Source organism: Carcharodon carcharias, chromosome 19 (genome assembly GCF_017639515.1).
Source record: "Carcharodon carcharias isolate sCarCar2 chromosome 19, sCarCar2.pri, whole genome shotgun sequence".
Classification (NCBI taxonomy): Eukaryota; Metazoa; Chordata; class Chondrichthyes; order Lamniformes; family Lamnidae; genus Carcharodon; species Carcharodon carcharias.
In genome coordinates, this window is record NC_054485.1 from 13,045,549 (window position 1) to 13,071,911 (window position 26,363).

The 26,363-nt window shown below is 44.0% G+C and overlaps 1 protein-coding gene across 8 annotated transcripts in view; it reads left to right on the plus strand.

Annotated features, from left to right (window-relative positions):
- The first annotated feature begins 74 nt into the window (after positions 1-74).
- The window catches only part of si:ch211-15d5.11 (nuclear receptor coactivator 7), an 85,850-nt gene continuing 59,561 nt past the window's right edge, over positions 75-26,363 (plus strand). The window contains exons 1-4 of one of the 8 annotated variants that reach the window (XM_041212762.1): positions 89-544; positions 2,112-2,150; positions 11,311-11,399; positions 20,091-20,275. In XM_041212762.1, the coding sequence (XP_041068696.1) occupies positions 11,383-11,399; positions 20,091-20,275 (202 nt within the window). In that variant the 5' untranslated portion in view covers positions 89-544; positions 2,112-2,150; positions 11,311-11,382. Of the gene's footprint in view, positions 545-2,111; positions 2,151-8,008; positions 8,148-11,310; positions 11,400-20,090; positions 20,276-23,175; positions 23,230-26,363 lie in introns of those variants that run through there. The other 7 variants (XM_041212764.1, XM_041212763.1, XM_041212766.1 and 4 more) reach the window with 7 other exon arrangements.

A 26,363-nucleotide genomic window follows, 5' to 3' on the forward strand; every position in this document is an offset into this window, starting at 1 on the left:
GCCTTTACGGGATGGGGGTATGTGGGGGGGGGGGGGGGTTGCGTTGCGGCCTAGCCCTCGGTGCCAGAGCCTGCCCCTTTTCCAGCTGGAGTGAGAGGCAGCACCGCCCTCTTGCAGAGCTTGGCCAATCTGCAGCAAAAGCAATGCACCAGCATATATTATTTGCACTAAATGCTGATGAGTGTTTTTAGTGCGATATTATGCGGAATACGATTTCAATTCCAATGTTTACTTCCTTTTGGTCCATCTTTAATTTGTGACTGCCTGTCTTGTCTGGGGTCTGCACCTTCTATCAATGGATGGGGTTGGGTGGTACAAGGGATGGAAACCTATTGAAGATTTGGGGCGAAGGATTTGTTCTGGTAGGTGATTTGCTGTTGCTCAGATCCGGTATTTTCTCTTCCTCTGGGACTGTCCTTTCTGCAAAAGGTGCTAATGAGAAAATGGTGCGACAGATCGTCAAACTCAGGATCTGTTGAGAGGTCAGCCGTGCCAAATCATCTCAAATTCAAAATCTTAATAACTGATATATGATAAGACACAAGTAAGTGCAAACAAAGACTTCTGATTTGGAAATCATCTTTTTGTGTCCTATAAAGTGTATTGGATATAGCTTGTAACGTCATGTGTAAATGCAATATAAGATGTATTAGATATGGCTTTTTAATAAAAAAAAATAGACTGTCGTTCAAAAACTGACAGGTGAGGGCTGTTTTTTTGTGTGGGAAGGCAGGTTGATAGGTGAGCTCAGAATCTGATAAATATTAGACAAATGCAATCCATCAAATCTTTGGTGTTTAGAGTCACTGTCTAATTCTACCAACCGTGGCTGAATGGGAAGCATGCCAGTCTCTGAAACAGAAGGTTACAGGTTCAAGTCCTACTCTAGAGACAAAATTGAGGGTGTGTACTCCCTTGTAGATGTTTGTCAAGTTAACGTTCAGTACTCAGAGATCGACAGGGAACTTTAGTGTCCAAGGCCGATACATCCCTCAGCCAACATAAGGAAAGAATGGTTATCTGGTCATTATCACATTTCTGCTTGTGGGAACTTACTGTGCATAATTCAGCTGTCACACTTCCAACATTACAACAGAGTGACTACGCATCAAAAGTACTTCATTGGCTTTGGGACATCCTGAGGTTGTATAAGGTGTTATTCCTACCCTTTCAATATTCTTATTCAGGCAAATGTTTAATTCCCTTTCTAAAATAATTTTAACCTCTGCTGCAGCAATGTTTTTTTAGTAGAAAATTCCACATTCTAACCATCCTCTGTAAAGACATCTAAACCTTAAATTTGTGCCCTCTCATTACCATCTTTCTGACCAAGGAATATCTTTCATTACTCCACTATAATCATTAATAATCTTGAAGACCTCCATCCAGTAACCCCTCAATCTTCTAAACTCTAGCGACAAAAGCCCTGACTTCTCAAGTCTCTCATCAAAATTGTAATCCTCAGTCTAGTAACATCTTATTAGCGAGTGTCAGCTGGTTTTTTTTATAGAGTGGATCAAAGCTGGGCCCAATTTTGTACTATATGATGTCCATGCATACCCTTTCTTGGGGGGGAGGGGGGGGGGTGCTGGCGGTTAACATTTTAGGAATGCCAACTATTCTATTTAATGCAGATGTGTGCTGTAATATTCTATGATCTCTGATAAATAAAACTATTATACTTTCTGACATTAAACTTCTACCTGTATTGGAAGAGAAAGGTTCAGTTACCAAAAATTAGGGCTGAGGCGTCAGTGCAGTACTGAGAGAGCTTTGCACTATTAGAGGTGCCATCTTTTGGATGACATGATTTAACCGAGGCCCGATCTGCCTGCTTGGTAGATGTCAAAGATCCTGTGGCACTATTTCGAGGAATAGGGGAGTTATATCCCATGTGCTGGTCAATATTTATTCCTTAATCAACATCACAAAAAACAAGAGTATCTGCTCATTATCGCATTGCTGTTTGTGGGAATTTGCTGAGCGCAAATTAGCTGTTATATTTCCTACATTCCAACAGTGACTTCACTTTATTGGCTGTAAAAAGTGCTTTGAGACATCCGGTGGTAATGAAAAGTGCTATTTAAATGCAAGTCTTTCTTTTCTTTAAGGTGAAAAGAATAGAAGACAACAGCAGAAGTCATATTCAGGTGATTCCAAAGTTTTAATATTGTATGTGGAAGGAAAGAGAGCGGGCAATAAGAAATTTTGACGTGACGGGAAGCGATGTGTTAAGGAGATGCGCAATGGGTATTAAGTTCCCCACAGTGAAGATGTAGGGAGGAGAATAGGCATGTTAGAATGTTTATCTGAAATTTAGAAGAAACACAAGGGTTAAATTTTGGAGGAACAATAACTATAGCTGCTTTGATTAAATAGAGAAAGAAGAGAAACATTGTGATAAATGGCAACCAGAATTTAAGTAGCAAAACACCCCAAACCTTTCACAGTTGTGGGAGTTTGGACTCAAACAAAACAGGAGCGAAGTTATAGGAATTATCAATGGTAAATTTTAAGGAGACGAGGATGATGATGATAAAGATGGATGATGAGGCAGATGAGTTTAGAGAGAATATCCAGCGTGTGGGGTAAGAGATGACTTTTGGGGCTTCCAGCAAAATAGAAGGAGGTGGTATTGCACAGTCGACCAGAAATGAAACAGTGAAGCATGTTTGCAAAGGCAAAAGTCTGGAGGAAGTTGCAAATCTCTCCACAGCCTTGCCTCTAACATGTGCTCTAATGACATGTTGCTGTGCATACTCACTGTTGCTCTATTATTTCATGCTGCCTGCTCCATCACTGGTAACTATTCAGCAGCCACTACCCTATAAAGTGCCCCAGTAGCTTTAGCAATAATTCCAAGAGCCTATACAACTTTGTTCCCATGACTTAACATAGCATTGGTTGCTTCGCCTTCCTTTGGAAAGCTCCTGTAGATCACTTGGGATCTCAATGGTAAACCTCTGTCCATTGATGTGGTATCCATTTCCTTTTGAATCATCTCTTTCCTGGGTGGAGACACCTTACAAGTCGACAGCTATTTTTGGACTAGGACTAGTTGAATGTCGCCCTTGTTATTCTGGGAAACTTTCTCATTCATCTAAGTCTCACATTCTGAAATATGCATGTATGTAGATTGTATAAAACGTTGATCTTTGAATATCTCTCTGTCTCTTTCATCTTCAACTGACATCTAGACTTTCACCACATCTTATCACTCCATCCAAGCCCCCACTTTCATACCCAGTCAGCAGCACCGCCTCCTCTGGTGTTTTTCTTTCTCATCTCCAAATGTTTTGGTGACTGCATGTCTAGCTGTTTCTGCAGTCCATACGACAATATGTTAATACTGTTTCTCCCACTGAGATCAGTCAGTACAAAACAGCTTGGGTTTTGTTTTACATAATTTTTTGGAATGCAAGATACTGGAGAAGAATTTACTGGGGAAGTTCATTACCAGCCAACAGAACAACAGCCATCATTTGATGTGATATGAAAATAACCCTTGCTGTGATATAAAAGGCGTAAAAATCATAATTTCCACTTGCATTGCTTTAAGAAGCATTCTACAAGAAATGCAATTGCATTTGCAAGAGCATAGTGACTTCTATGTATAGTGTTCAGGCAAGATCTACAATTTCAGATGACACAAAAAACGTAAAAATATTCATCACCAATGAAAAGCAGATACAAAAAGGAATGCAATGTTGAAACAAATTGAATTTGATGTTATTCTTAATCACGAGCTCAAAAAAAGACTGCGGACGAACGAGTGATTTAGATATCAGACAATCCACGCAAGCTGAAGAAGAGACTAAAACATGACAAAATATGGGCTGGATTTGACTTATGACTGCTTCCTCGTGTAGGCAATAAAAATACTTTCAGTTCATTACTTTCACTCCAACATGTTGGGGAAAGATCTTTCTAAAATTAGCAAAATACTGTTCCATAAACTATTAAAATTGCAGATTATTTCTTGTCAATACCTGTCCATCTTAAACCTCCAAATAATGTATTCCAGTACAGTAAGGCACATTAACCTTTTAACTAGCCTTTGAGACTGGTGTCCCCCAGTAGCTCAGTCAGTAGGTGCACCTCTTGGTGTGGCTGAGGCTAGCCAGATACCAGATTCGATCCTTCGGCCGGAACCTTGTGCTGCCGCTGGGGGCGAGCTTGGAAGCGGGAATGGCATTGACTTAGGCGGGATGCGCGGTGTTCTGGAATCCCCCCTGCCAGACTTCAGAACTGGTCGGGGAGGTCCATGGTCCACCGTCAGTTGCCTGGTATTAACCCAGCTGCAGGCGGACCTGTCACGATGCGATGGGTAAAGGCTATGCAGCCAGCTTGACACTTCCTGGGTTGGGGGGGCGGGGGGGAAGCGGGGACAGTGGAGTGCTTCCTTGATCACTCAGGACATCGGGAAGTGGTGGGGGGGGGGGGGGGGGGGGTGGTTTCTGAAAGCTACCCCCTCTTCCCCACAACCTCCACCTTCCCCCGGCCACCCACATCGCTTATCAATGGCCTGGGCTGCTCCGCAATCCCGGAACTCCGGCGCCGCCTGTCCTTCCAGCAGCGGCCACTGCCTCCCTGATGGCACTGCAGAGCCCAAGAGATATGCCGGCCTCTGATTGGCCAATAGGTTTCAGTAGGGGTGGGACTTCTGGCTTGGGGAGGGGTCTTGATTCCTCAGCACTTCCTCACTGGCTTGCTGAGGCCAGGCTAGGTGGGCTTTCCTCTCGAGGCAAGTCCGCGGGTCTCTCACTGGCTCTCCTGCTGGCAAGCGGCCCCCCCCCCCTCCTCAACAAGGGGGTTCTGCCCCTTGTTTGTGTTGTCAGCTCAAATAAAATGCTGGGGCAGCACAATTTGCTTGTCCTTGGCCTATTATGAAAAAAAAAGCATCAGTGAGGATGACTGCTCTTGATCACTCTCTGCACTCGCCATTCCTAGCAGCAGTGTTCAGAGTTGGGGCTGCTGCCTGCTTCTCCCAACACTCCCGGAACCATAAATCAGTTTCCTGGACAAAAACAGAATTACCTGGAAAAACTCAGCAGGTCTGGCAGCATCGGCGGAGAAGAAAAGAGTTGACGTTTCGAGTCCTTATGACCCTTCGACAGAACTGAACTGTTCTGTAGAAGGGTCATGAGGACTCGAAACGTCAACTCTTTTCTTCTCCGCCGATGCTGCCAGACCTGCTGAGTTTTTCCAGGTAATTCTGTTTTTGTTTTGTATTTCCAGCATCCGCAGTTTTTTGTTTTTTGTTCTTATATCAGTTTCCTGGGTCAGGATCATTTGGTCTCCTAGGTAGGCTCCTGGCAGGATTCCTGCTACCCTGCAGAACAGGACAATTCTGCCTGCGCTGCGGTTGAATCACCACAGGCGAGCTGGGAACACACACACACACACACACACACAGGCAGGAAACAATTCCCCCACCCAAAGATTAGAATGGATCTCCCACTATTAGCCTCAGCCAAGACAGTGGCCTTCAGAAGGAAGGTATGTGAACACAGAAGAAGCTGACGCAAGGCTCTCTCCTTCCATCCAGGTACCTCAAGATCATTACTACTGCTTCCTCAATCATGCAGTCATGTGGGTCCAAGAAATGGAAACCAGACCTACACCAATATCTATCCCTACACCCCCACCACCACCACCGCCCCCCCCATTGCCATTTGCATTAGCAGGTGAGCAAGGAAAGGCCACTAGCATACTTGGTACCGATGGAGGAAAGGAAATATAGGTTGATGTTGAGGAGATAATTAGCCTCACCACTCAAGTTTTCCCTCTTTTTTTTCTGCTGCTTTCCTGCCCAATTTCTGATGGCTTCATCGAAGATAATCTAACCAAATAAATCTTGGTGTGATACCCTCAAAGTTGAAGAACTTGTCAAGACTCTATATCAGGACACGTAAGAATTGCCATTTGAACAAGATAAGACCATAAGACATAGGAGCAGAAATTAGGCCATTCAGCCCATCAAGTCTGTTCCGCCATTCAAGTATGGCTGATAAGTTTCTCAACCCCGTTCTCCCGCCTTCTCCCGGTAACATTTGATTCCCTTACCAATCAAGAACCTATCTATCTCGGTCTTAAATACACTCAATGACCTGGCCTCCACAGCCTTCCATGGCAATGAGTTCCATAGATTCACCACTCTCTGGCTATAGAAGTTTCTCCTCATCTTTGTTCTAAAAGGTCTTCCTTTTACTCTGAGGCTGTGCCCTCGAGTCCTAGTCTCTCCTACTAATGGAAATATCTTCCCCATGTCCACTCTATCTAGGCCTTTCAGTATTCTATAAGTTTCAATCAGATCCCCCCTCATCTTTCATCATCCTTCTAAACTCCATCAGGTATAGACCCAGATAAACAAAAAAGAAACTTGTATTTACATTATGCCTTTCACAATCTCAGGTTAAGCTGGTGTTTAAAGCAAGTGAAGTACTTCTGAGCTGCATTGTCATGTAGGAAAATACAAAATTGTGTCCTTGCCCTCACTGCTTCCTTGCAGTAAATTGGAATTTCCTCACTCTATAATACACTATGCTTCAGCAATTTGGCACAATGGATATCTGGCCTCGCCTTCACAGGGAGAAAGGGAAAAGATTGGAAGTGTTTGGTATTATTTTTTCCATGGACAAGTTACAAAGGCTCCACACCAAAGCAGAGAACCATAATGTTTTGGCAATGAGTTTTTATTTTAAACCATATTTTCATGCACTTTTTTTTCCTCTTTGGGGAATAATGGGGAGGTGGTGGAAGGATTCCTAGGTTGACTATCAGCCCTTTGAACCACATTATGAACACTCCTTCTGTGGCCAAGAAGTCTTGTTGTGAAACTTGAACACAGAGATTCTGGCCTAGAGGTAGAGACACTACCACCACACCTCAAGACCTGATCCTTCAGGCTTTACTCATCCCTGCCCCACATTCTTTTTCACTGACAAGTTGTGCTTCCTCTCTTTCAGCCCCATCACCACCACTGCCAGCGCTGCCCCACCCAAGCAGAAACCCAATATATGCCATTATTATACATGCCCATTTATGTAGATGGTCAGATCCTGATGGATCAGGCTGTCTTCCCACCAGTGGGATGCAATTCCTGATCTTTTCTTTTTATTCATTCACTCAACAGTATAACTGAGAGTTATTAATTCATCGTAGACCAGGGATCAAATCTGAAATTTTTCGAGATGAGACATGGGTCCCTAATATCTGTGATTCCCGTTTTGTCGCTGGGTCAAAATCCTGGAACTGCTTTCCTAACAGCACTGTGGGTGAACCTACACCACATGGACTGCAGCGGTTCAAGAAGGCAGATCACCGCCATCTCAAGGGCAACTAGGGATGGGCAATAAATGCTGGCCCAGCCAGCGAAGCTCACATCCCATGAATGAATTTTTAAAAATCCATAATGAGGCTCAACTGCCATATGCTCATGGTTGAACAGCCTATCCCAACACTCAATCTCCAGGCTCCCAGGTGAAGAATGGCCACTGAATCATTGCTTTCATGGGAGGAAGGGAGAAAACTGAGATAGAGCAAGTGGATACAGTGATAGCCATTAGACTTTGGATAAATTATATCATTATTTGAAGTGGTCCTGCTGGATATCATTACTTTTCCTGCAACAACAGTGCATGATTGATTATTAGCATATCACAGATAATTAACTGTTCCATTAAGCAGTATAGAAGTGTTAATGAAATTATTTAATTTTTCCAAAAGTACTTGACCATATGACTTATTAATGTCACTCCACATATTTGGAAATTTGACTGTAATCAATTCTCAATTGTCATTATCAGAATAATAGACGTAAAGGGCCCAATTTTAACTCACTCAAAACACATTCACTTAGACAATTAAAATTAGACCATATGTTCCTTTTGGACGCTCTATTTTTTATTTAATTTTTTTTTTGTTTTCCTCTATGACGTAGTTCTCCTTTCAGTTATGCACAAGTCAGCGCAGTCACATGGCTATTTCCTCTATTATTAAGTAAGTGTTCTACTGAAGACAGAAGTGAAATTCTCTAATGTCTAAAATAAAGTAACTTCATGGCCCTGTAATATCAACATAACCATGGATCCCAATGAACAGAGGAAGGAGAAACGGCAAGATTATTTTTCTGATGTGAAGACAAAGTAGGTAGTCAACTTTAACAAAGTAAACATTAGAACCCTGATAAAGTGGCAAAGGAATGACAAACAAATGAATTTGACTTGCTGCAACATTTCAGGGATGCAGACAAATCATTTAAAATGATTTTTAGCATCAAATTCAGTTGTCTGTACCCTCAGCTGAAACAGAAATTGGTAAAACTGCCTCTTAAGTACTTAAGGGGAATTGAAATTCATAGAGTAAGCATACGTTAATTCCATGAGTAATAATTCTAAGTGGAGAGAAAATACTTGTAATGAAAGGAAAATAGTCTTGCATTTATGTAGCACATTATCATGTTTCTTAGAGGCATCCCAAAGTGCTTAATGTGAATTATTTTGAACCGTAACTTTGGCAAATATGGCAACTGTTTTGCGCACAACAATGTCTCACAAAGACTTGCTGTTCCCCAAATTTGCTTTTATTTGTGGCAACGCTGGCAAGGTGGTATTCATTGCCCATCCCTGATTGCCTTGTGAGTCAGCCATATAATTTGAGACTAAAGTCACAGGTAGACCAGACCGGGCAGGGCTGGTAGGTTCCCATCCTGAAGGACAGGAGTGAATCAGTTGGAATTTTACAACAAACGAGCAGTTTTCATGGTCAGTTTCTGGTCGCTGCCCATAAATTGTTAGATTTATTGAATTTATTTTCCCAGTGAGATTGCATGCAAAACTCTCTCTCTCTCTTTCTCTCTTTCTCTCTCCCTTCTCTCTTTCTCTGTGAGTCCAGTACCATAATGACTGTGCCACAGGCTCTTTAATATGCTTACGGACAGGCAGAAATTGCCTCAGTTTAGTAGCTCTGCTGTAGGGAAGAACCTCTGGCAATACAAGGGGGCAGACTGTAAGGTACAGCAAGGAGCAAGTGATATCAGCATAACCACGCAAAAGATTGTGGAATTTTAAGCTCGAATTGCGTTCATCACAGCTTGAGTTTCTGCAATTTTTTTTGCAATAGTTTAAAAAATATTGGGCTAAAAGATGGCTCTGCCACAAAACTGGTCACACTCTCAGGGTAAATTTATCACCATTGACAGTTTGTGCTAATTGCATTTGTTTGTAAGCCTTCATGGGGGCTTTCCAAACTTAAACCGTATCTCTTGGATGGAAGGACGCTAATTGGTATGTTTTGAAAGGTTTTGAATGTTTTTTTTAATTTACTAAGAAACTCACTACACATAACTAGAAAATAATGTATATTTTTTAAACATTATTATCGGCAATCTTAAAATGGAGTTGGTGGATTGACACTGATCTTAAAGTGCTTATTTTTTTAGATTAACCCATTTTCGGATGCACTAATCAAGCTGCACTGATTCAGTACTCTTAAGAATATCGAGGAATGTGCTTTAAAGTAAAATATTTTAAAAATAAATCATGTTTCAAAATGTTAACCAGTTGTACTGGTTCATGGCAGATTTTGCATTCGACGATACACAATTGTGTTTGAACAGAAACTCTGAGGAAAAAATACACTTTTCAAAACGAATGCAATTTTGGGCACAACGGAGCAAGAATCACTGATTGTGTCCAAAGCAAAAACTCTACCACAACATATTCAGAAATTTATTTTGGAGCACTTATATGTCCGTCATTTCTCATCTGTATTTTAGTTTACCTGTTTGACACTGTCAAGGATAAGATGTCACTATTATTGTGGACAAAGCAGTCAGTAATTACACCATAATGCTCCCAGTGAAATACAAATGAATGTTTTTAAGATTCCCTTCTTTGTTCACTCCTAACTTTAACCAAGAAAATTTTAGCCTTTCAAAATAACCTAATTTTCCAGCCCCAAAACTCGTGCTTTTGTACGTGCTCATTGTATGAGTCAACCCCCATTTTTGGAATAATTTTTGGAGGCTTCAAAGTCAATTTACATGCTAACCTCTACGGTATTTCTATTTTCTTTTTTTCGCTAAATATATTTGCCCTTGGCACCTGAACACTGTAAATTCCGTATGCAAACCTAAAGGCTAAGGATTTTTAAAGCCACGCGGAATTAAAGCACAGTGAGGACAGGCATTCATTCAAGAATCAACTGAGGACAACTAAAATGGACATCATTCTGAGGCAGCTGATCTCAGCCAAAGTAGGAGTGGACCAGTCAGGGTGTAGAAATACCTTGGTATCCCTGTTATGTTCATTATCCACCAATCCCTGCTGTTAAATATTGGATAAGCAAAATGGGCTCACGATTGAATATCCTACTGACACCTAGGTTGGCACATTACTAATGGCATCTTTACTGATGTCCCGAAGGACTTCAAGCAGTTCATAATGGCATCTCAGTGTGAATTACTATACAAGTCACAATGCTCAGGGTAATGGAAGAATACACATTCAAAAGTATATCTGAACCTACAGGAGCAACTTAATGCTGTAATCTAATCTCACAATTCAAATGACACATATGAACTACTTAGTTTATATCAATTAAAACTTCTTGATTAGATTACTGCCATATAATTACTCCTCGCTGTTTACTTTCTTGTATTTAGTTTGCGGTTTAACATTCAGAAAGTAAATGTGAATACTAAACAGGAACCTTGCACTTACTTTTTGTTTTGGTCGAATTAGTGCACAGAGGAACATGCAGCCCATAGCAAGGTAACCAAGTGGATAAAAGAATGTACATAACAGAAACAGTGCTTTGTATTATCATTACAAACAATACATTACATTGGCAGGGCTGAGTGAGGAGGGTCAAAAATGCGTTTTCATAAATGTCTCGTCAGTATTTGAGCAAACAAATCTTTTCCAGCTAACCCTCAGCAATGCTTGACATTCACAAAAGCAGCAACAGGGCACAGTGTGTGCTTTCTGGCCACAATAGCGTGGGGATTACAAAGGAATTTCACATTGTAAAGGAATGATCAAGTAATGCTTTCTTCCCTAATCAAAATGCAGTATTACATTCAATGATTTATGTCATCTGAATTGGGTTATGAATCTGGTTCAACCACTTGCCAAAAATCAATATATTTTTTTTTTAAATTGTGAGCTTTGTTGAACTATTTTCAAGTGCTTCAATTCTTGCATTTACTTTCCTTTCTGAAATATTTCAGTAAGTTAATTTTGTGGTAAGTAGACTGATCAAAAATAGTACCCATTTATTTTTTACTGCTGTGACCCATGTCTTCAGGATTTTATTAGATGGAGTTGATACAGTTCGCCAAAGGCCAGTGTTACTCCAGGTGACTTAGGACATGGTGTGATGCCACCAACAGCGAGGTAAAAAAGAAGCTGCATTGATATAGCACCTTTCAGCATGACTAAAATGCTTCACAGCCAACTAAATACTTTTGAAGTAATTGTTGTATAAGCAACTGTAACTGAAACTGTGTGCACAGCAAGCTCCCACAAATAGCAAATTCGATAATTGACCAGTTAATCTGTTTTTGGTGATAATGTTTGGGAGATAAAAGTTGGCCAGGACATCAGGAGAGCTCAAAAGAAAAACTGCGGATGCTGGAAATCCAAAACAAAAACAGAATTACCTGGAAAAACTCAGCAGGTCTGGCAGCATCGGCGGAGAAGAAAAGAGTTGACGTTTCGAGTCCTCATGACACTTCATCAGGAGAGCTCACTGCTCTTCGTCAAAACATGCCATAGGATCAGTTATGTCCACACAAGCAAGCAGACAGGGCCTTAGCTTAACATCCAATCTGACACCTCTGAGAATGCAACACTCTCTTGGTGCTGCACTAAAGAGTCAGTCTACATTTTATATGGTCAAGTGCTGACATGAAACCATAGAACCATAGAAAAGTTACGGTGCAGAAAGAGGCCATTCAGCCCATCGTGTCTGTGCCGGCCAAAAAGAGAAAAAAGAAACTAGCTGCTCATTTTAAACCCAATTTCCAGCATCTGATCTGTAGCCTTTCAGGTTACAGCACTTCAGATGCAGATGAAGTTTGAATGCACAATTCAAGTGGCTACTTGTGGTTCTTTCTCTGCTGAATTCTTAATTTCAGCTAGACCTAGGCTGGGTTGGGGGTGGTGCAGGGGAGGTCAAAGAATTCAATCGATCCCTTAAAGGAAACATCGCCACCCCCAAGCAGGGGAACTGATGGTGTAGTGGTAATGTCACTGGACTAGTAATTCAGAGGCCCAGGCTAATGCCCTGGGACAATGGCAGCTGGTGGAACTTAAATTCAATTAATTCATAAAAACCTGGAATTGAGAACAATGTCAATTATGGTGACCATGGAACTATCATCGATTGTCGTAAAAACCCATTTTGTTCACTAATGTCCTTTAGGAAAGGAAATTTGCTAGCCTTGCCTGCTCCGGCCTACATGTGACTCCAGACCTACAGCAACGTTAACTGCCCTCTGAGTTGGCCCAGCAAGCCACCCTGTTGTACCAAACCATGATAGAAAGACTACAGTGGTTCAAGAAGGTGATTCACAATCACCACCTTCTTAAGGGCAATGAGTGATGGGCAACAAATACAGCCTTGCCAGCAGCACTCACATCCCACAAAAAGAATTTTAAAAAATTAATGATGTAAACATTTGAATGTTAATTCTGTTTCCCCCCAACCCGCTCCCCACAGCATGTTCTCACTTTAAAAAAAGGAAATGTACGCCAATGCAGAAAGGGGGAACTAATTCCAAAATTCCACAATGGATGATGATCATGTGAGCAGAACCCCTGATGGGGTGGGATGAGGTATCCAACAGTAATTTTTAAAAAAATAAAAATTTTCGGCATCATTTTTAATATGTCCCTGTTCATGTGACTGAGTCATATGTGTAATATGAGTCATATTAAAAATGTCTCTCTCATTTTGAAAATCTTTATTTTTGTTTCAACAATTCTTCAGCTCCCTGAGGCAGCTCTGTGCCTTCAGGGAGTTTTCAGTGCACGCTCCCCGGCGCATGCATTGACTTTTGTGCTTGCATTCCTCCCAGCTCCCCCACCCCGGCAGTGCTGAGCTTCTCAACGCACCCTTCACGCTGGCCGGCCATTAATTGGCCAGCCAATGTGAAATCGCAGTGGGGGGCTGACTGCGGGCAGTGGAGCGTTTCCCGGCCACTCGCGGGCCTGCCCGATAGCCGGAAAGTCCTGCCCTAAATGTCAGGTTGCTCTTAAAAATTAAAAAAAGATTGACAGTAACAGTGCCATCTTGCGCAGTTTTCAAAGGCCTATTCAAACGGGATTCTGTGCCTCACAGCAGGAACTGTGATGCATGGATTTGCTTTGTTCTGGTGGTGGTGACAGTTGTGGATGTCTGAGCTGGAGCTGGAGTTCGGTGGTGTTGGTTTGAGCAGCTAACGCAGCTCCGGTAGGTTCATGCTTTCTGGACAAATCATCCGTGGAATCTGTGGCTGCTAAGAACCATCACTAAAATTGCTTCCTACAAGTGCGTCACCTTGTGTCAGCTCCACCCACATCTTTGCTTCACTAGTAAGCCAGTGAGTTGCAACCTTTGAGCTAGATGCTTGTTAATATAGCCAGTTGGACACAGTGCCTGCATCTCCATTATAATGGCCTGAGTCACAGCTTTTGGTGTTGCTGAAGGCTGAATCTATTGCTAAGAAGGATGAATGAGTTTGAGAAAAGTAACCAATTCTGACCCTGAATTAAGTCCAGCATCAGAGAAGCAGAGAAAGGTAGAGAAGGAGGGAGAACAGGTGACGAGGTCCACAAGGCCTTTGATAAGAACAATCGCTACTTGCAGCTGCTGGGGGAAATAAGAAGTACAAGTTGAAATGAAGTCATGAATATACTTGATTTTGATCAACAAGAGGTTGGTTGTCTTCTTATGTGAGAGAAAAAAATTGCAAAATCTTCTGGCCTTCAGCTAGAGCCACTGTTACACAAGGTGGAAACCCAAACTGAGTGCTTGTGGAGGACGTACCAATGAATTTATCAAGAGAGGCTTGGAAGGGAATCCCCTGAAAAAGTTGGGAACTATTGTTGTGATGCACCATCTGAGTCAGGATGTTCAGACTGAAGCCCATGCAAACCTCCAAGCTCTGGATTTCTGGCCCCACAGTCCTATTCTTATATTTCCTATTCACTGGTTTGTCCTGTTTTAATTTCGAGATTCTGGAAGTTTGGAAAGGGCTCTTGCCTCATTGATGGATAAATCCGAAATCAAAATACTTTGCTCAGCAACTTTATGTATGTGTAAAGAAATTAATGGAACACTGATTTAAACTTTGGACGTGACCCTGACGTGACCTTTGGACGTGATCCATGGCACCTCTGTAACCAACGAAGACAGTAAGCTTGGATAAACTTCTGATCTAAGGGCAGAATCGTCCCAGATTTACACTAAGTGCAATAGCAGACATGAAAAAAGACAATTTACCCGTTGGCAGACTTTTGCATCATATCATCCCCTCCCCGCCTCATAAATTATGTTGGCACGGAAAACACACTGGATCGCTGTTGGCCGGCCACCTTCACATCTCCATCTGGCCTCATCTGCTCTGGAGATCACCTCATCATCCCATCCATGGCTCCACTCAGCACATAGGCACACCTGGCATCCTTCTCATTTGGCTTGACATGCGCCTCCTCACACTCTCTCCATCTGTCTTTATGCAAGACAGGATCATGCACAATCAACAGGAGAGGCCCTGGACTGGGGCTGCAATGTCGGACAGCAAGGTCCTCACTCCATTTGAGAGTTGCGCATTGGAGCTGGCCGGAGAGGACGTTCCTGCGACGACGGTGAGATCAGTGGCAAGCATCCACATGAGGATCCTGCACCATATCATCCCTCTGTGAATGCTGCACTTCTCAGATTGCAAGGGACGATGGAGGAGTCCATCCGCCTTCAGTCTGAGGTGATAGCGTTGGCATGCTGACGCACCAAGGTCAAATCTGGCAGGATGGCAGCCGCCATGAAGACCTTGATCCAGGACATTGGTCCTGCACTGCTGGATGGACTGAATTCCTTTGCTGCTGCCATAGTTGGCCTCCAACAGTGTCAACACGAGAGGGGCGCAGGGCAGTTCGCTCTCACCCCAGCTTCCCTTTCTCCTCAAGGAGTCAGCCAAGAGCTGTCAGGCACCCGTAGGGAGGAGGACCAGCACTTGACACCCTGGGGGCATCCACCCAAGTGACCTGGAATGTCCGGCCGATCCAAATCCCCTCTTCCTGTGAATCCATCATCGCCAGCCCCTCAGACCGAGGAGGGTGCAGGATACCCAAAGTAGACTGGGGCCTTCCAGGTCTCGGCCCTCCAGTGGATGCCCATCAAAGTCATCACAGACAACAGGGCGTAGCAGTCGGCAGGCTGTGGATGTTGGGGGAGCACCAAGATGTAGCAGCCGGGTTAGGAAGGTTAAGAAGATGAGTCGCACTGTCTGAGCACAGGTGTTAATCACTTGGACATAATGTTCACTATTGTAAATAAACTCCCGAATGTCTCCTTGTCTGTGGCTCCTTGTTATGATGAGCAGTGTTCATGTCAGTCAGATGTGAAACATTGGTAGCTGCACAAGATAAAGGCAAATGTCTCAGTCCAGGGCCTCTTCCCTTTGCGGTGTGTAACCTTCAGGGCAAAGTGATGGTCCAGCTTCACATTCACTGGACACATCAGTGATGCCTGCACCTCGATGGTGTTTGTCATTGCTGCCAGAATGTCATTGGCACAGAGTCCTGTCATTCTATGTGCTTTCAGCACCTTTGAAGTGGGGCTGGACCCCCCATCTCTTCAGCATCTGTGTCTGGTGACAGTGTGGTCCTGAAGGGGACAGATGCTGAAGGCTGCCAAAGGATCAGGTGCATTTAAAGTTTCAAGCCTCCATGATTTGACCCTGATCACAGAGCCCAAGTGAGCTGCCCTTAGCCACACAGGAATCAGACGTTCACAGAGGCAATTTGAAGATCTATGGAGTATCCTCACTGCATGTTGGCATCATTCCTCTGGAATCTTGGGACTATTAGGGTCTCCGTTGTGTCTCTATGTCATGAGCCTGATCACAGAGGGCATGTGCGCTGCCAACAGCCACACAGGAGTCAAACGTTCACAGATGCAAGGTGAGGATGTCAGGACTGTCCTCACTGCATCTCGTAATCAACCCCCATGAATCTTGCAGCTATTAAGGCCTCACGATCGCGCCTTCTTCCTCTGGCCAGTGCGATCACCTCATCACCTTGAGGACCTCATCCCCTTCAAAATCCTCCTCATCAGAGGAGACATGCAGCTCTTCCATCTCCTCCTCAGCCAGGTCCTCCCTCTGTTGCAGTGGCCGGCTGTGCTGCACACAGCAAGCTACAATGATGAGCAACACCCTCTGGGGACTGTATTGCAGTGCTCTATCAGACCTGTCAAGGCACCGGAACCTTATTTTCATGATGCCTATCGTTTGTTCAACCAAGGTCCACGTTGCAGCATGAGCCTCGTAATGCCGTCGCTCTGCTGCAGTCTGAGGCTGCTGCATGGGTGTCATTAGCCACGTTCTGTGTGGGTAACCCTTGTCCTTGAGGATCCAACCCTGCAACTTCTGTGGACCCTGGAAGATATCAGAGATCAGCTAAGGATGTGGGAGTCAAGGACACTCCCTGGGAATCGTGTGCAGACCTGTAGAGTACATTTGTGGTGATCGTAGACCAGCTGAACATTCAGCGAGTGGAAGGCCTTGTGGTTGACATTGTTGACTGCTTGTTGCCACGGAGATCTAATCGCCACATGAGTGCAGCCGATTGCACCCTGCACCTGTGGAAAATTAGAGATCGTCGCAATTCCCAGCGCTCTTGCTTCCTGGCTTGCCTGATCACGGTCGAAATGCACAAAAGTTCTGTGCCATCACAAAGATGGTGTCCGTGACCTCCTGGATGCACTTGTGGGTGGAGCTTTCCAGATGCCGCACAAGTTAACCTGTAGAACCCTGGAAGGAGCCACTGGTGTAAAAATTGAATGCCACAGTCACTTTCACAGCACTGGCAGTGGACGCATTCCATGTCCCCATGGGGCCAAATCCAACACAGGTGGCATACGTGACCGACCAGTTCCCTAGACATTTTCAGTCTTCAGCGACACTAGTTCTCAGTCTTCTGCAGGAATGACAAGTGCCTTCTATAGACCCTGGGTCTAGCGAGGCGCCTATGAGCGACAGCTCACTGTGGATCTTCAGCTGCGTGTGCAGGATGCTCTGCCACACCTTCATCTTGAGGGTGGTGTTCCTCCCATTGGCGAGTCAGGCACCTCCGTCTCACTATTTTTCTTCTCTGCTCCCTGTAAGCCCTGAAGCATACAGCTACATTACCAGGTGCCGTGATCCTGATGTTCTCCTCCTGCAGGATCAAAGAGAGAGATGCATGGGTTAGCATATGTGCCCAAATGACCTCTCTTTGGTTAAGTGTAAAGGCCCCCTCACACATGCTGGACAGTGCTGGCCACCAGTTGGATGGCCAGTGTGTAGTGTGCTCATTGGCTGTCTGAAACCCCACCCACCTCCACCCCACTCCACTTGAACAATTGGCGGCAGCTTCCCCCAGTGGACTGCATGCTGTGCTCTCAGCTCAGGCACAGGCATTCTCCTAGCCCACACTGCAAGGCTGCACTGTTAGCTTGAACCATCAGGGTTACAGGTCCAAACCTGAATAAAGACATTGCAAGAGGCTGGGAGTGCCCCCACCAGTGACTGCGCCATGGCCACTTTTCTCAAGGGGATTCTACAGCTTGCCCAGTTGTCCAATTGTTCTGCAACCCCCTAAAACACACATTAATTTGCAGTCTGCACCCAAAGGGTGAAAAGATCTGGAGCATTAGTGGCATATTCATGCTTTTGCGTTGCTTGAGTGGGCAAAAATGCTTCAGAGGCCCGACTCCAAGCATGTCAACGGAGCTGCTGCTGAACAGTCTCAGCTGCGGAAGAATGCACACTTTACCAAGTGTGTGGCCGCTTCCCTCACCCTCCAGCCCCTCTCCTCCCCCACCCCGGAATGTGCTTGTGAACTTCCTTCACTCTGTGCTGCCTTTCCCACCACCACCCCAGCCCCACCCACACGAGTCCTTGACCTGGCACTGCACTGAAAGCCAGCTGGGAAAAAAATGACTTGCCTGTGCACCACACCCCCCCCCCCCCCCCCGCTTACCCGAATGCGTAGCACCTCTTCCTTGATGTCCTACAGGCGATCCTTGCGATCACTGCACAAGTTTGTGTGCACTCACCTCCGAGTTCCCCTCGAAGTTCTGCTCGCCAGGCGCACGCCTTTTAAAGGCAGTCGTAACTCACTCTGTTCTGAAGTCGGGCCAGCGTGGGAGGTAAATGAGATGTGGAGGGATGATTTTGGCATGCAGCCACAATGATGAGATCTAAATGCATTAAAATTAAGCTCCTGATGTTGGATGGCAGGAAATGTGGCCCGCCACTGACGGACGGAGCGAACGATCACAAACTGGTTTCACAACGGTGTAACACCAATTTTTGGCCTCCTCGCCATATTGTCCATTCACGCTCACCATGACCCCCGCCACCAGCAGGAGTGGAATATTCCGGCCTAAGATTCTTTAACTTACTTCATTGTATTGCAGCTTAAGATCCAACCTTTATACAGTGGAAGCCTGTTTAAAAATAAAATACAAATTTAAAAGTAGGTTTAAAAAAAAGGGAATTACAATAATGGAGTGGAAGCACTTTATTCTCTTAGTTTAACAATGATTCTAGAGCTTTCTAGCTGTATTTTGAACTATTTGTCAGCTAACTTATTGCATCATCTTCATTGAGACCATTTGCTTAACTATTTTCCTTTCATAGAGCAACAGAAATTCCCGTGGAGCACAAAACGCTGATTGAATCATGTGACCATTTAGAGAGTCAGATATTATCTGCTCAATATGTCACATTTTTCTCACAGATGTGTCAGATAAGTATTTTCACATTGAAAATAATGGAGGAAGATTTCCTCGGTGCGCTTTGGAGCTGACGCAGTGCTCCCAGAGGGGAGCACATCTAGGGAGATCATGCTTGCCCTTGATTTTCCAAGCCGTGTTCCGACTGGAATGGCTGGAGAATGGGATTATCTGCTACATATAGCGAAATCTCAGGCCTTTAATGAAGAACAAATTTAGGATTGTGGTGCACAGCCTGCCCTTGTGAAAGCTTAGGGGGTAAACGATAGTGTAGTGGTAAATGCTACTGGATTGATAACATCAAGACTGAGACTTGTGCTCTGGGGACATGGGTTCAAATCCTACCATGGCAGCTGGTGTAATTTGAATTCAGTTAATAAATCTGGAATGTAGAGCTGGTCTCAGTAATGATGACCACGACAGCCATCATTGATTGTCATAAAAACCCAGCTTGTTCACTAATGTACCTCAGGGAAGGAAATCTGCCATCCTTATCTGGTTTGGCCTACATGTGACTCCAGACCCACACCAATGTGGTTGATAGTTGACTCTTAACTGCCCTCTGAAATGGCCTAACAAGCTACTTGTTCAAGGACAACTAAGGATGGGCAACAAAGGCTGGCTTTGCCAGGGATGCCCACATCCCATGAAATAATTTTTAATAAGCTAGTAGGTGTACAGAAATAATCCTCCTGAGGCAGAATGGCCTTAATACCTTTCATTCCAATTATTGTCAACTTGAAGGACTTTCTGTAAGAATCAAGTGTTTGTATTTCCAAGAATAAGAAAGGTAAAGTAATTTTATGTCCTCCATTCCAGGCCCCAGCCCTTCTGTGACAGAGTTACATTCCCAAGCAGCAAGAACACATTGTCACCACATGGTGTCCTTACTGCTCAAAACAGCAGAGCCCAACAAAACAGCAGCTTTATAGAATGACAGTGGGTGAATCTTTTTAAGTTTCCTTCATGGAATCAGAACTTGTAAAATCCCTTTATGGAATGTCTTTATCTCATTGACAGGCTAGGATTTGGAGAGTTGAGCAGTAGAATTATGTGGGCAATGATTGTCATAAGAATTTAATAGCATAATTTGCTTTCTCAAGGTTAAAGAAAAAATTTAAACAGACTAAAGCCATCTCAATAAAGTCTCCAGGGAATGAGCATAAAAACAACAAGATGGCCTCCTCTAGAAAGAATGCAACTGTGTTAAATGCTGCGCATTCTCCATCAATAATAAATCCATCAGGAAGAATACGGAATACTGATCTTCAACAATACTATTCAATGGGTAAATATTATTGTTTAATTTTATAAATGTGTCTGTGTGTTTATTATATCTGTGCCATATACTACAGCATCTTTTTCCTTTTTTAATAAGGGCAATATTTTTATCTGCCAAGCTTCCATCTCATCTTTTCTGAAGGCATTCACGTCAGTACCTGTTCAACACTCCAGCTCCTCCAGGTCCCTTAAGAAAACTGTTTTTTGAATTTACCTTGCTGGGTTTCTGTGGCCGGTCCTGGCTTCTGTTTCCAGTAGGTTTGGCTGGACAGCAAAGCCACTTGTTCTCCTTCAGTCAAGCCTTTGGTTGGATGATGAATGACACAATTGGAGCCCAACCTGCATGTTTAAAGGCTCCGCTAGCTTGGGGCAGGTATCAGGAAGGGAAAAGAATGGGCTAAATTCCCTGCTAAATTATAACAGCCATCATCCTCACCCCTCCCACCTCACTCTCCACCAGGCTGGAAGAATTAAAATTAACCCCTTAGATCACATAGGCTTTCCCAATGACTTAGCAATTTTATCTTATCAATAGCCGAGATGCACATGTCAGGGAAGTTCCCAGTTCATTCCCTAGTCTGTGGCAGTGATCTCAACTAGGGCAGAAGAAGGGTATTACAGTTGCTTTTAGTTCCCTGGGATGGGCAGGGGAGTGGGTGGGGCAACTGTCCTGCACCTGAACGCTACAGTGCATGGACATTGGTTGAGAATAGGATCAGGCTTGGATACCCTTCTCATTTGAGTAGCTTATTGATGCTCAGTGTTAAGTTTCCTACATGACTAATGCCGACCCGCATAAAGTAATGGGGAGTAACAAGTGCTGATGAAACCGTATCTTAATAAGGAGTCATTTCCTTTACAGGAGAAGTGAAAAAAACTGATGAGCTTTTTAAAAAATTGTGAATTGGTAATGGTTGAGATGTTTCTGGATGTTGCTTCTCATATGTCAGGAGGCTTTATCTTTTTTTTATTCTTTCATGGGACATGAGCCTTGCTGGCTAGGCCAGCATTTTTATTGCCCATCCCTAATTGCTCTTCAGAAGGTGGTGGTGAGCTGCCTTCTTGAACCACTGCAGTCCATTTTCTCTGCTTTGTCCTTCTGAAAATTCTGTTTGCAGCCTGCAGGAATCTACAAATCCACAGTACCAGTGATCTAGGGTCATTCACTTATTATTCTGTGTTTTATCAGTGTAAGATTACAGCTCACAATCTGATAATTAGTCTCAGTCAGAACAATAATAAAATGGAGAACCTGCTTGCACTTAAACTAATGCTGCTTTAAAAGTATATGAGCCATTTGCTAATGTCACAATTTCCAATGTGCAGTGTGCTATCAAAACCAAAATGGAGATTAGCTAAGTTCATGTACCAGAAAGACTCAGCAGATAAAACAAATGTTCTTGTCTCTGGCCTTGCAAATCTAGCTGGTTTAGTTGCAGTTGCTGCTGGCTGCACAAGACTCATGTGTCAGGAATCATTAGAACTAGAATAACATGTAATCTAATATAAAAACCACTTTAAGGAATGTTATTTTTTATGAATTAATTTACCAGCCAGTATACCATAAACTGCTGCCTATGTGTAATCCTGCATTCCAAAGCTTGTAACGGGTTACAAAAATATATTACATGATATTTTCACAGGATATTTGAACATTGAGTGAAACTAGGCAAAACCAAGGCAAACCAAGTTAACTGTGGTCCAAACATACACCTGCACCAAACTCAGTTTTAGATTTCTTTAAAACCCCATGGGCTAAAAATTGGTTATGGCCTATTTGCTGGGGCAGGGATCATGATGCACCATTATCCCATGCCCAATCAAAGCGATGCAGTCACCAAGCAATCTTCATTCTGCCTGCTCACCTCCATGATTATGGCTTGCAGCCCAGTGCTAAACAGGCTGCTGACTGACTGCATGCTTAGCAGGGGACCCAGGATCATGTGAGCAGGGCACAAGCTCAAGCACTTCTTAAAGGGAAAGTGCATTCTGGCTTCAGCAGGTGTTAGAACAGTTTCTGAAACCGTGTGAGCTCCACCAACAACACAGTACTTCCACTGGATCTGCAGCAACAAAAGAAAGGCAGAAGCACCAGGAAGTTCCAGAACAAAAACAAAAATACCTGGAAAAACTCAGCAGGTCTAACAGCATCTGTGGAGAGGAACACAGTTAACGTTTTGAGTCTGTATGATGAAGGGTCATACGGACTCGAAACGTCAACTGTATTCCTCTCCGCAGATGCTGTCAGACCTGCTGAGTTTTTCCAGGTGTTTTTGTTCTAGATATCCAGCATCCACAGTGTTTTGCTTTTAACCAGGAAGTTCCAGGCTGCTGCCTTTAAATAGCACTAGTCCCTTGTGCAGCTGTACTCTTGACCAGCTGTGTGTATTTAAGAGAGGGAATTAACAGGACCTATGAGATCTGAAATGGTAGATTGACAGCCAAGTTAGCATTAGGCGCTTACTGACATCACAATCTCTGTGTGCTTCTGGTGCATGCACGGTACACCTGCACTATCGCCCTTCCAAACATTCTGATCAGCAGTGGTCCCCCGCCATTATTATCCTCTCCAGGCTCACATACAGACTCACATTTTACAGCTCGTGTTTTTTTTCTAGTTATCGCTCCAAGATCCTAGCATCGATGGAGAGAATGGCTTATGTGTTACTGCTCACATTTTAAGCTTTCCTACATTGTAGACAGCATGTGGGAGAAATTGCTTCCTTGAGGGCTAATTAGATTATTGAGCTTGAAACAGTAAAGGAGTACTTTAAAATGACATTTTATGATTGTTTTCTCCTAAAGGTTCCTCAGCTATAACCCCTGTCCTGACTCAAACTCAGCTGGAAAAACTACATCCTGATTTTTAAGAATCTGAAAACAGAAGAGGGGGATCAGGAATGTTTGGGATATGAGGCTAGCACTGATGTATCAGCATGAGCAAATATCAAATTTCCACTTGTAAGTAATCAGATTATCCCTGGAAGTGAAAGGCTGCTGAGCTTCCATTGGCCACACTTCAGGTGGCCTTGGAAGGCAACCTCAAGCATTTCGGGGCCTAGAAAATCCGATTACAGACTGCATCATTTCAGTTTAGGCTGCAGCAGTTTGGGCCAGCTGGCTGAATGATACTAGAAGATGCACTGACAGAGAAGTGGCACAGGCAGAGTGGCTGGCCAGGGAGCAGGCATACTGTCATCCGTAGAGAGGACAAAAGGTGCCTCTGCTATGGATCCAAAGCACTCTCCTGGAACAACACGAGGATGCTGCTGGAGAACAGAACGCTGGAGTGATCTGACGCCTTGGGAATCCCTTCCAACACTGGTCCCCAAAGCCCAGATGGTAGCTGTCTGACCTTTCATGCCAGCAATGTGAGCTACCAGACGAGCCCAATTAGCTTCCATGGCTGCAGCCCGTGCTCACATGAAAGCTGTCAGAGTTGTCGAGGTGGATTCCACTGCGGTGCTGATGGAGTTGACCACTCGATTCATGGTGGGTAGAACAGTCTCCACATTCTGCATGAAATCTTGAGATAAATTGGAGCTTGACTTCTCCACGCATTGTATGCAGGCTTCCTGGTGGGCTGACCAGGCATTTCCGTATGAGCCTTCTTTGGTAGCTTAGGCCCTTGAAGTCCTCTGTAGCAGAACTAATATGCGATCTCGCCCTCTGCTGAGCTGGAATTGGTGCCATCCTAACCTCCAACCCAGCGTCTGTGCACTTGTATCCAGTTATCACCATGTGTAGATCTGTCCTCTAGCCTAGCTTCAAATGTCTACGCGATACCTTTGCGATACCATTATCTGAGTTGGTGCTTGCAAGATGAAGATTGAGTGACACTGGCACATCTTCCCTGGCACTGCACTGCCTTTCCTCCATTGGCTGAAGGGCATCAGCAGCTGAAATGAAAGAAAGGGACAAAGGGTTAGTTTGTGATGTGACGAAGAACAGAAAGAAAGAAGTGAGTGTAGAAAGCATCTGAAACTTGTCAAGCAAAGCATGTAGGGTGAGGGAGAGGTCAAAAGAGACAGAGTAGATATAAAGGAACCCCACCCGGTGTGTCCAGTGCCGCCACTCCTCCTTCCCATGATGGTCAAGATGCTTTATTCAAGGAACAGAGGGTGTGTAAAGTGGCTTTTTCTCTTCCAGTGGAAGACCATTGTTTGCTGTCGTGTGCCAATTTCTCATGCAAGAAAGAGTAAGTGAAAGGTCTAAAGAATATGACAGTCACAGTGGAGCAACCAAGGCTGGAATGTTCCATTCTGGAGTTTAAATTTGGTGACAGGGGCAAAAGTGGAAGTGATTTCCGCTTGGGAGGTGCAGGGAGGAACAGCTAACCACGTGCAACCTTGTGCTGTTCAGCTCATCACATTGGCATCTGCGATTCTGGCGTCTGAGACAGGCAGGAAGTTGCTGACTACCACCACTCCCCCACCCCCGACCAAAGCCCTGTTACCTAATAGGGTCGAAGGTCCAGGTGCCATATTTAAAGGGCACCCGGATAGCCTGCACTATCTCTTCCATCTTTGCCCAGCCACTGCTCCACTCTACCCTGCTAACCCTTCCTCCCTTCCTTGGTCATCTTCCACGCAACTCTCACTGTGACCACCTGGTCTCAAGCATTTACAGATGGTCCCCAAAGAGGATGATGCAGCGGCAACTCACCATTGAACATGGAAGAAGTCAAGCTTGTCAGGTGCACGCCACTTGGGTGCAGTCGTAAAAGTGAACATTCCGATTTCTCGCTGGCGGGAACTTAATTCGGAGGGGGATCTTAATTCTGGTGAATTGGCCTTTTAATGAGTTTGTATGATATGCTAATACATGCAAAAGGACTTCCCAACATTGTTCGTCGGGAAGCTTTTAAAGTCCCAAGAATATAATTCCAAAATTTCATCCTGCTGTTGGGAAGTTGATTTTTGGCCTCCACCAAATGAAATTCCCGCCACCTGCCAAGCTCCTCTCTGTTGGCGGGACCGGAAGATTCCACCCGTGTGCATGTGAGATGGGAGTTGTGGGCAAGTGAAGTTTTTAATAGTTGTAAGTGCGTGAATATGTGGTAAACAATGTTTAGTGAAGCGAGGTGGAGTGTGCAGAGGGAGTCAGGAAGGGAGTGTTCTGAGTGCTATATTTTAATGAGGCTGTGAGTGGTAAAGCTACGATGAGAAAGTACTTTAGCAGCCTTATTACCGCGACAACTTTGTTAGATCATTGTTTTTTTTCCCCTGGAGCCATGTTCTTGTGGCAAAAAAAATGGTGTCTCCTCTCTCTCTCCTTTAGCCATTTCCTCCAGAACTTGCACTCCAGATTTTACATCCACAATCCACCTCCCCTTTAAGAATTGCTGACTATCTTTAAGTAACATCTTGGCCTCCCTTCACCGCAAGCAACCGGTGAATAGAATGGGTTGCTCCGGCTGCACGCATAGATCATTATAATAGACAAGTGGTACGGATTTTGCCTGCATTGGTACCACCTGATGTGGGGAGTCTGTGCCCTTTTCTTTCCATGCACCCATTTTCACACATAATTCAACTTATAGTCCATAATTCAATTTATAGTCCAGTGACTTCAGGAGTGGAAGGATAAGCCTTCATAAAAAAATATCTTTTGGGTAGATCAATTAATTTTTTTTTTTGATCTGAGCATGTTGAGTGGAAAATTTGCCATGGTCTGCACAAGCATGAGTGCACTCGTTCAATACAGGGAGTTGATGTTGATTGCTGACTGTTCAGGTGAAAACATTGAGTTGACAGTGGCAACATACTGAGCCAAGATTATTGCATGCATTTCCAGATCAATTAGGCAGCTGTTGCTATAGGAAAGGATTCGGTGCCCTCAGAAGAATGAGCAAGTAGGATAATCACCCTAAAAAAATGTTTAATAGAATCTAAAAGCAAAAAGTATACATGTGCTTACATTTAGTCTATAGGATTATGGTAATAGGATTACTTTGATATTTCTTTTGTTTTTATAGACATTTGGAAGGCAATGGCAGCAGGATTTGCATTCCACTCAGCGTACCTTTTCTTATTGTTATGTTTTTGAAGTATAAGCAATGGATAGCTCAGTTGGACAAGGATTGCACTGCAGGC